We start from the raw sequence: 12,090 nt of genomic DNA on the forward strand, positions 1-12,090 counted from the left end.
ACCCTTGAGCAAGACCCTTAATGCTCATTTAACTGTTCCCCAGCTTCCAAAGCACTAGCTGGGTGCCCACCGTATGCCCATCCTAAGCTAGGTATGGATGTATAATGTAAAAAAAAAATAAATAAATAAAATAAAGGTATAAAATGAGTAAGGTAAATAAAAAAGCTCAGAAAAACTTCCTGTATCACTTTCTATGAACCCTGTATTCATAATCCCTTATGAATGCATTTATAATGTGGTATATGACATGCACAACACCTTATAATGACTGTAATAAGCCTGTACAATAACTCATAAGTACTTACAGCGATATTCATAACACATTATAAACTACAAGTGTAAGGGCTTACAAAGAAAGGGCTTATACTGCCTTATAATATCTGTTCATTAGTACATTGTACAATGTAGTGTTGTAATGCACTATAACACAGATCTGGTATATGTTGGTATAATGCATTATAATATGCAGATATGCAGATTTTTCAAATTAAGCTTTTATAAAAGTGTGTAACACATTATAAAGCCTTATATACAGTCATTGTTGGCTATAAGTGAAGTGTGTTTTTTTTTTCAAATGCCTAGAGTAAGGCATAATAACATTTACTTCACGTTTAAAACACACTTCACTTAAAGCCAGGAAAGAGCACTCATAATGCTCTATAAGACATTACAGTGAGGCATAACAAAATTTACTTCATGTTTTGTCAGTAATGGCTGTATATAAGGCTTTATAATGTGTTACACACTTTTTTAAAAGCTTAGTTTGAGAAATCATTGCTGCATATTATAATGCATTAAACCAAAATATACCAAATAAGTGTTATAGTGCATTGCAACACTACATTGTACAATGTACTTATGAGCTATTATACAGGCTTATTACGGTCATTATAAGGTATTTTGCATGTAATATATTGCATTATGAATGCATTTATAATGCATTATGAATACAGGGTTCGTAGGAAGTGTTACCAAACTTCCATATTCCAGCTTCCTCATCTGTATCCAGCAGAATACAAGAATTTAAAGCTTTAGAGCTTTAAAAAAAATCACTTTCAGGACACACAGCAAGCATTTGATGACCTTGGGACCCTTTGGAATATAGACTGTCAGAGTCTCCGTAATGTATGAAGGTGGCAAACCATCCACGGCTTTAAAAAACTAATAAAAGAACTGTGGGTTCCGAGAAAATCAATTCTACAAGCAAGAAAACAAGCAAAACAAGAAAACAGGGCAGTGATGCAAGAACAGGTGCAATGTTCCTCCTCTCCTGATACGAGTTCGTTCTTTTGTAGCTGCATTCTGTGAAAGCTGTGACCTGCCAGTAGTGCTTTTAGGTAATCTGGTAAACAGGGCATTTCAAAAGTCTCAACAAGAAGACAAATGTATAAGTCAACTTCTTAGCCTGGTGCGGGACGAGGTGCAGGCAAATCAGGCAAAATGACTTTTTAGAAAATGATTGTCTTTGCTGTACCTTGGATTTACAGTACAGGCCAAAAGTTTGGACACACCTTCTCTTTTTTAATGCGTTTTTATGACTATTTACATTGTAGATTCTCACTGAAGGCATCGAAACTATGAATGAACACGTGGAGTTTTATGTACTTAACAAAAAAAAAGGTGAAATAACTAAAAAAATTATATAAAAAATTATATATATATAGTTTCTTCAAAATAGCCACCCTTTGCTCTGATTACTGCTTTGCACACTCTTGGCATCATTCTCTCAATGAGCTTCAAGAGGTGGTCACCTGAAATGGTTTTCCAACAGTCTTGAAGGAAGGAGTTCCCAGAGGTCTTTAGCACTTGTTGCCCCTTTGCCTTCTTCACTCTGTGGTCCAGCTCACCCCAAACCATCTGGATTGGGTTCAGGTCCGGTGACTGTGGAGGTCAGGTCATTTTTTGTTAAGTACATAAAACTCTACATGTGTTAATTCATAGTTTTGATGTCTTCAGTGAGAATCTACAATGAAAATAGTCATGAAAATAAAGAAAACGCATTGAAAAAGAGGTGTGTCCAAACTTTTGGCTGTACTGTACACTGAAATAAAGCAGGACTCTCAATTTCTCAAGTTCTCTCCAAATCCTGCATGAATAAAATATGTCAATACAATTACTGCCAAAAGTAATAAACTGAAAGCTGATAACTGGGTTGAAGACATACGTAGATTCTATTAGTGAAACCTCAACACATCATTGCATCAGGTAAATTCTTCAGGTTGATTCTTTTTCTGAGATAAAAAAATCCGACATCCAACAAAGCAGCAGATCTCATCAATGTTTCTTCTGCCTTCACTAATCCATTGAAATCAAATGCGTCCTACCAGGTCTGAAACTAGGGTTTGGAACACCATTTTTAACACCATCAAATTAAATCAAATGTGTCATGTTGCAATGTTTTTATTCTTGACTCAAGAAGTAGATACACAGCGCTGTCTCTGTGTCTGTGTGAATGACAGGCTGCTGCTGCCTGAGAAGCTCAACGCACTTGTCAACAGCTGTGCACCTCAGTCCAGCACAGTTTTGCAGCGCAGATATTTCCAGTTACAGCTGAAATCATGCTTTTAATTCCAGAAAAATGCTCTTATTTATCTTTTTAAAAAGCATTTAAATGCCTGACTAAAGGGCCGATAAATGTTGTTTTGCTGTTTTCCTCGGGTTTTGAGTGCTCGGCGCAGCTCAGCTCAGTCATGGGCCCTACATTATTATTATTATTATTTTTTAATTTTCCAATGTCATGCAGCCCTTGTTTTGAAAAAAAGACTGCTCCTATGAAATACATGTAGTAAAATAATCTCAAATTAACTTGGATCCTAATTTTATCTTATTTTCTTAATTCCAAATTTAGAAGGTCAATTAGATAGATAGATAGATAGATAGATAGATAGATAGATAGATAGATAGATAGATAGATAGATAGATAGATAGATAGATAGATAGATAGATAGATAGATAGATAGATAGATAGATAGATAGATAGATAGATAGATAGATAGATAGCTGATGGTTAACACCTTGACCTGAGATTCAAAACAGTGATTCTCAGATCATAGTGAAGGCACCTTCGTTCGATGGACCACGTGAAGCCCAAGTTACTGTATAAAATCTTAATGGTTTATCCATTCATTCAGGTTTCTAATTCCTGCTACTCTCAAGAGGGATATCCAGTTAATGTTTTGGTACTCACTATACTGGGCTGAGGGATAAACTCTTAAGATGGGACTCTGGTTAGTGAAGGTTTTATCTTTGGTTTAATAATGTCTTAAACCATCCACTGACTGTATCTTTCTTACTACACAAATCAAGGTTCAAGTTATTATTTTTTTTTGGAAGTGCTACAGAAGACCTGTTGCATCCGTGCCACTGCCAGAGAATGACATCACAGTCTCTTGCTAATAATAATATGGGACATGCTTAGACGCTTGTGCCACTTAAAACACAGTCTATACCTATATTCTATGATTATAACGCTTAGCCTAACCAAAAATATATATATGGCAAAGATTTCAAACATCCCCCGGTAATGTATTTTAGCAAAGCCTACAGCCGTTTTAGCTGGGCATGCTGCCACAAACACACGCTACACCACTGGGGCCTGGATGTGAGTGGGTGGGCTTTCGCTAACGAGTCTTAACGAATTGCAGATTAGCAGCTCATTCACATTTATTAAGCCTGCGATTGCGTGGGAGTCATGTCACAAACACCATCTGGGTCTCCGCCAAGAATACTGATTAATGCAGCAACCCAGACGAGGGAGGGCGTGAAAGGAATGCTGCATCATAGCCTACAAAAATACAGAACATCTGTCTTTAAGGTGGCATTTCCATTAGACTAGATAACCTGCCTATGTGGGGCCGGCATGGGAAGCCCAACTGGGACCTAGAACGTAACATATTGGTTCCACATATGGTGTGATGGTCAGTGATGAGCCCTATCAGGGTCAGGGATGGAATCAGGAGGTGATTTATACTGCACATGAGCCTTAACCCTTAGAACCCTATGGACAAATTGTACGTCCAAAATTGCACCTTGTGTTCTCAGCTTAATTACTCAGGAATCCCTTCACACATAAACATAATCCATATATGGTTAGAAAGGGCGGAACTTACTCTTTCTAAAAATAGTGATGGGTTAAAGCATCTACAAGAAACCTATTGAGAAAAACACCTAAAAAAGTGAGATCTCCTCCCCCAACCAATATTATTTACCTTTAGTGCTTCAAACATATTTATATGATGTTTCAAACCAAAAAATATCAGTAAATAAAGACTCAAAAGTGTCCACAGATAAAGTGTGAAACTACCTGCTTTACTCAAACTAAAGCTAGGCATGCTGTGCACTACTTTATATAGTTTTTATTTTACTTGCACATTTTTACTAAGTAGTTATTATTTATTTTGCACTAAACATTTTTATTTATTTAGACTAAAAAATTTACATTTTTGTATATAGTTGGTTTCTTTGTGTGTCCTGATACTCAAAATACTGAAAGGTATAGGCTGCTCTGAGTGTCAGGCTTTTAGTATCTACATGTATCCTAGAGGTGTGATCATCAAGAAAAATAACTCCGTCTGATGCTCTCCATGTATTTTGTCATAAGTATAAATATTAAGCCATGTAATTAACTATTATCAATATTCTTATGCTTTCAACTCATATACACTCTAGTCTAACCATTTTTGAAAAGATATCTTAGGTGTGAATGAATTTAAAGTCTATACATTCAAATATAAGTTAGTATAAAATTTTGACAAAAAACATGTCCAGTTCCAGGAAAATATAACAATTCTGCTTCCTTTTACATTTTAAATGATTATATGTTTGAGCTGTCATATGGCTTCTGGAGTAAAAGAGCTCAAGGAACGTGTCTGTCTGATATAATTACTGTGTTATAAGACCTGAAAGAGGAACTGACAAAAACGAAGAAAAGACACACCAAAACAGTCTAGAGTTCAAAGGGTTAAAACCACATGTAAAAACTCACCTGGAACCCATCTAGCACATCTTCCACCCATCATGTAAGCCATAACATTAACCTTGGTTCTAATGGGATCAAAGCAATTCACCCAGGCCGAAAGTTTTTAGTTATATATCAGTAGTGATTAGCCTCCCTAACATCCCTAACACTTCGCTCTCACTTGTGTCATTAGAATATCATATAATGCTAATATAATAAAAATATTACAGGCAGCTTCACCAGAGTTTCCAGACTGAAGGTGACCTTCTAAAAGGGTAAATGTGAGAAGGTTTCTGTTCCAGATTCAGTGTGTCTGTCGCATGCAGGCTGAGGCGATGATGCGTTTAAATGGCTTAATGTAACTGGCCTTTCCATGATGTTTAATCAGGTTGACTTAGCGCCCTTACAGCAACCGGGCCATTTTATGATCCAGTAAATGTCTTCTTCTCAAGCAATAGACCTGCTCCATTTGACTGCACTCTGTTACACTCGCTCTCACTTTTACCACCTATAATATTCCAGCAACTCAATCAACAAGTCAATCAGCTACATTATAGGCACTGTATTCATCCAAATTATGCTTATAAATCAAACAAACATCAAAGAGTGGGATTCATGTTTGTTATACTGGATATAGAATGATGGTACTAGTGTATTTTTCAGACTATAAAGCGCACAGGATTATAAATCGAATTAAGTGACACTAGTAAGTATGCCTACATCGAAGTGAACATGGGTATTGCCATGTTTCCCTTCTAATGAGGAAGCTGGGGGAACAAAACTATAATTACTAAAAAGTCAAATAAGTGCTGGATGTTAATCTACACCAGAGACTGTAAAAAAAAGATGGACGCTGTGTCGCCGTTCCCATTCATTCAATGAAAATGAAGCCAAAATCTTCCGCCATGTTGGCGATCCTGAAACCCGAGTCTGTAGAGCGCAGTAGAGACCAGAGGAGGGAGAAAGACTGTGGAAAGACAGCCTACTCATTTAAATAACCCCGCCCCTGAGGGCTGCCTCCACAGAGCTCACACAGTCTACGGTCCCACCCATACAGTCATAGGTGTAACCCAGCCCTTTTACAATAACCACACCTTTTTGAATAGAGCTGAATAAGATTTAAAAAAACTAATTCTGTGGGGATATAAAAGCAGAGGTTACACTAGCTGTTGCATTTAAATAATGGAAGTAGGATTACAGTATATTGGAATAAAAAAACGTGATTGAAAGTTGTCTGTTTTGTCATTGAAACCTATGTGGATAGGTGGGGTTACACAGCCTTCTGCAACCGAACAGCAGGGGGCGCCCGACCTGTGGCGGCTTCACTTTTGAGAGACGATGCTCTGTCCAGCTATACACAGTCTATGGTCTACACAGATTTCTTTCCTGAAAAACATTTATTTAAGTGAGTTAAGTGCTTCCATTTACTTACAGTAAGCTTAGATTTTCAATATTTTGTCTAATGGAGACTTATCAGTGAAGTTTCTCCAGCACTAAGGCTTGGTGCAGCAGCATTAGCATTAGCCGCTAAGCGCAGTTCTAGCGTGAGGTAAATGCCACCCAATAGTTCTAGACTGAGGAACACTGGAGTGTTAAAGAGTAACCTAGGGTGCTATCAGCTAGCGGTTCATCCCATGTAGCTTGTTTTAACTTGGCAAACACGCAGACTACAGTCCAATGCTATAACTGCTGCACCCAGCCTTAGTGCTGGAGAAACTTAAAACACTGAAAACTCACCTTTATAATGCTGCACTTCAGCAGAGTGGCTTTACTGATCCTTAATACCTGACTGGTAGAATTCATACATAAGGAGCACTGGATTACAAGGCGCATAGTCGATTTTTGGGGGGAAATTTTAAGTTTTAAGATTTTAAGTTTTAAGTGTGCCTGATAGTGTCAAAAAAATATGGTATACTGCTTTGTATTGCTCTGTAATAATGGTACAGTATATCATCGCTGTCCAAAAAAAAAACAAGTATCTCCATTTTTGGTGATTTTTTTTTTGTTTCTTGATGAATGGACCAATAGACATTCTTCAAAATTACTTGAAATAAATTATTTTTTTTAAACTAAATTCCATTGAAAGTTAAGATGGTTTTAACCCTCTCTTCCTGTAAAGTTGTTGTCCATTGGAGCAACGATATGTTACTGATCTTGATTTGAGCTATTCTTTTTTTAAAGGCTCAATAATACTGTAATTTATGTCTGTATTAAAATAAATATAGATGTCAATGAATGAAAACTGCCCATGTGGAAATTACTCAATGCTTACATAGACAATAACGTTTGTGGAAAACAGGAAAAAAAAATCACAGAATTGCACCGAAAATATGGATTTCAAATATAAAGATGAAAGTGCACAAACTTTATAGTAAAAAAAAAAAAAAAAAAAAAAACTCGCTGTCTGCTACTCAAAAACTGAATTAGTTTTTCCAGTGCCTGCACTTACTACACATGCCGACATAAGCCTTAAAAATAAAGGTGTCAGAATTTTTTTTTTTTCAGCTTTGCCATAAAAGCTCCACTTGGTACAAATAGTCCTTTTCCACCAAAACAACTCTGGTTCTGGATTCACTGCTTCCATTCAGACTGATTATAACCTTGGGGCTTTTCAATGAACCAGCCCATTTCATTTTTTTTTTAATAGTAAATATGTACTTATCCAGGGTGTTCCTTTAATTTTGGAAAGTATAACAATGTATTTGTAAAAAAAAAAAATAAAAAAAAAAAAATAAATAAAACATACTTGTATACTTAATATATATTTTTTTATATAACAAACAGGTTTTAGGCATTAGATTTGCTAGCATTACTGCTACTTATAAAGCAGCTCAAATGGCTTATAAGAACTAGAGTTTAAAAGCTCTAAAGGTAACACTTTCTCTGAATGTCATCTCTATTACACTCTATAACCACATTCATAACATTATATAATGCATTCATAAGGCATTGTAAACATGGCTATAAATATTGATAAAAATGCGTAACTCATTATAGCCATATTAACTAAACCTTATGACTTGTGATCATAATACATTATAAGCTGTGCTTATAATATATATGTTAAAATAGTTTATATCGATTGTTATTAGTCTAGTCCCATAATGAAAGTCTGGCACTTTACTTGGAGCGCACAAAGACCTGTTATAATACATTATAACTGATTATAACTAATATTATATTCAAGACATGGATAATTTATATTTATATGATTATTTAGGGTGTGTTTATATGTTGGAAGCTTTTTTTAGTCAGTTTCTTGGTACTGCTATGTTATAAACACAGCTATTAATGCATTATAATCACAGGTTATGATGCATATTAAAGTTGGCTATGATGAATTATACATTTTTATAAATATGTATAGGCATGTTTATAATGCCTAATGAATGCATTATAATGTGTTATGAGTATGTTTATAGTGTCTTATAGAGCTACATTCATAGACATTCATAGAAAGTGTTACCGCTTTAAATACATGTCTTCAGGGATGAAACATTTAATTTTGTTCTGTGTTAACTAGGATTTTGCTCAATTTTTTTTTTTTTAAATGAACCCATTCATTTTACAGTCAAATCAAGAGCGCCATCTGATAGGCCAAAAAACAGATTTAAGGCAGTAGATTTGGTAGCATTACTGCTACTAATAAAGCAGATTAAAGGGCTTAAAAGCTTTAAAAATATGTCTGCAGTGATTAATAATTTGATACTGTTGTGTGTTGAGAGAAAATAATTACAATTTTCATTATAAAAAGCATCAAACATTTATAAACTATCATTTTGCTCAATTGTTTTTTAACATAAACCCATTCATTTAAGAGTCAAATCAAGAGCGCCCTCTGGTAGGCCAAAAAAATCTTTTTTTCTCTCTAAAGGTTCTCTCATTGCTCCTTGCTCCTGTACAACTAGACACGCCCATAAATGGTGTTCCAGTTCTTGCTGAAAAACTTGCTATTCTTTGGTTCCAGCTCAGAAAAAAAAAAAAAATTCAGGTTCCAGAACCGATTTTTGTTGGTGGAAAAGCACCAAACGGTTCAAAATCTCCTATGGAAGCATCCAACCATCAATCACATCCAATTCAAGCTCAAACTCACATCAGCAAATCAATCTTACAGTAGAAAAAGGTTAAAAACTCACAGTCTGCTGGCGTGGGCGGCAGGGACAGAGCTCCTGAGCCTCCACCTGCTGTTGAGGTGGTCCTGATTGGACTCGTGGGTCTGAACTTCCCTTCTGCTGGACTTGTTGGAACCACTGGAGGGAATTCTCCATTAGCTGTAGATAAAAAAAAAATAAATAAATAACACATTACATGGTTACTTTTTTAGGTATCTGCTGTGGCGTTTTTAAGAGTGTTAAAAGCAGTTCTGCAGCATTCTGACTGACGTAGGCAGCGCATCTCCTTCAAACAATGATAATGTGCCCACGCTTAGCATAGAAAATCAGTATATAAATAATTTTGCACAGAAATATGAAACCTTCTGTTCCATTACTGCTTATTTGCAGGCCTTGCCTGAGCCTAAGATATTGCCACTGTGTTTGCTGTTCTTGGGGATGTTGAAACCTTATTTTGACTCATTTCTGACTATTGTTAGCTTGCTTTTTTTTATAATTCTACCATTTACATAGCCCACATTATCATTCTCTAACCTTTAGGATGTGCAATAAAATCATAGTGTAGTTTAAAAGTTCTAAGTATTGGGCTTTGCTGCAGCACTGGGTTGTAGGGTGATAGGTTGTAGGTTTAACACTGAAGTTCTGCAAGCTAGAAAAGCGCTAAGCCTGCATTCACTGTGATTCTTAAATATTTACTCCATTTTATACTTGTGTCTGTACGCAAACCCGTGGAAGAAGGTGTTAGATTAAGGTGTTTAGATGGCCTAAATGCCAAGTGCTATGTGTGGTGGAAAGTAACACTGCTAATCATCCTTTACATACCATCCCAGACAAACCAAGTGTCCCGCATTTCGGTAGTGGCTCCCTGATGCCCGCGAGTCACATATAATCTCCCGGAATTCAGAACGAGCGCCCCAAACGCGCACACAGGCCACAGACTTTTATTCTCTAATCGCGTGTGGGAAGGAGAGAGAGAAAACAGAGAGGGTTCTGATTGGCCTCTAAAGAGTCTGTGAGACAACCAATCAGTTTTAAGTGTGGGCGGGCAGTGTTTTTCCCCCCTCCCGGACGGGATTTGTTCAGCGAGTGAGAGAAAGCAGATCATGGCGGAGGCAATATTAATAATTATTGTAATATGATATAAAATGTTTTTGATGTTGTGCAATTTTTTGTGATATTGTAACTGTCCACTTTTGTAAAAAAAGGCTTTTTTTCCAAAAAAAAAAAAAAAGCAGAGGCAGGGCCTTCTAAAAAGAATTAAAAATGAATTAATATAAAAGTTAAGTTTCGTTATCCTGTAACCTCCCTGAAATCAACTTTTGCAACTTGGGATGTCTGCCATCCCCACTATGAAACGTGGTGGTGGCAGCATCATGCTTTGGGCAATATACAGTTCTGGAAAAAATTAAGAGACCACTTAAATATAGTACATTTTTCAGTTTTAACTATTTATAGGTATATGTTTGAGTAAAACGAACATTGGGATTTTATTTTATAAACTACTGACGACATTCTCCCAATTTCCAAATAATTATATATTGTAATTTTGAGCATTTTGTGTGAAAAAGATGCCGTGCTTTCAAACCTCAAATAATGCAAAGAAAACAAGTTCGTATTCATTTAGAAACAACAGCAATGCTAAAGTTTTATAGTTCTAAGTAGGACTTCAGAATCAGTAATTAATCAGTAAAATATCACAGATTTTTAATCATGTTTCTCGGCATGCTCTCCACCAGTCTTTTCCCATTGAAAAAACTCTGAATGTAATCATGTGAGGTGTAAGTTGGTCACAAGCCATCAAACACAGCTGAGCTGCTTGAATTTTTGTGCTATTAGTGGAATAAGGTCACCCAAAAGCAGTGTGTAAGACTGGTGGAGGAGAACATGCCAAGATGCATGAAAACTGTGAATGCATGTAAAATCAGTGTAATTCCACCAAATATTGATTTATATACTATTAAAACATTAGCATTGTTGTTTTTAAATAAATACATTTTTTTTTCTTTGCATTATTTACGGTTTAAAAGTAGTTTATTTCGACCATTTCTTTGTATTTTGACCAATATTTGTATTTGTAACTTGGGAGAAATGTTGTCAGTGGTTTACAGAATGAAACCACAGTGTTCATTTTACTCACATATATACCTATAAATAGTGAAATCAGAGAAACTGATGATTTTGAAGAGGTCTCTTATTTTTTTTCCAGAACTGTATATACAGTTAATATATATACATACAGGGTAATCCTAGAAGAAAACCTATTAAAGGCTGCAAAAGACTTGAGACTGGGAAGGAGGTTCACCTTCCAGCAAGACGATGACCCTAAACATACAGCATTACAGAGATACAGTCAAATGGTTTAGATTGAAGAATTATTATGTCAAGATCTTGAACTAAATCGCATTGAGCTTCTGTGGCACGACATGAAAATTGCTGTTCACAGACACTCTCCATCCAACATGGCTGAGCTTGAGCTCTTTTACAAAGAAGAATGAGCAAAAATCTACAAAAAGTCTCTAGATGCTCAAAGCTGGTAAAGACAAACCCCAAAGGACTTGCTGTTGTAACTGCAGCAAAAGGAGGCTCTAATAAGTATTAATATAGGGGGCTGAATACTTTGCACCTCACACTTATTAGATTTTTATATGATCACAATTTTGAAAACCATGTATCCTTTTCATTTCACTCTAAAAAACAGAGGTACGATATGAGTACTTTTTTGTACTCAAAGGTACACTCTTCATAATTGTACCTTCAAAGGTACAATATTGGTCTTTACAGGGTCAGATTTGTTCCTTCTGAAGTACAAAGTAATTTCTAACAGAAATAAGTACAAATTTGTACCATTTAACCAGCCAAAGGGTACATTCAGTATTCTGTATCACTGTACTAATAAACAAGATATATTTTAATTGCACATTTTTTATTTTAAAGCCAGACAATTTTCGATCAAGTTTTTGAGCCATATTCAGTTGATATTAACGATTCTAATCTTTTTAATCTTTACTGGCACAAAAAAAA

The 12,090-nt window shown here is 35.7% G+C and overlaps 1 protein-coding gene across 1 annotated transcript in view; it reads right to left on the bottom strand.

Annotated features, from left to right (window-relative positions):
• alk (ALK receptor tyrosine kinase) overlaps positions 1–12,090 on the bottom strand; it is a 797,750-nt gene that overhangs the window by 81,327 nt on the left and 704,333 nt on the right. The window contains exon 11 of the mRNA XM_049464193.1: positions 9,094–9,228. Coding sequence (XP_049320150.1) covers positions 9,094–9,228 — 135 coding nt within the window. The remainder of the gene's footprint in view (positions 1–9,093; positions 9,229–12,090) is intronic.

Source organism: Astyanax mexicanus, chromosome 14 (assembly GCF_023375975.1).
Source record: "Astyanax mexicanus isolate ESR-SI-001 chromosome 14, AstMex3_surface, whole genome shotgun sequence".
NCBI classification, from domain to species: domain Eukaryota; kingdom Metazoa; phylum Chordata; class Actinopteri; order Characiformes; family Acestrorhamphidae; genus Astyanax; species Astyanax mexicanus.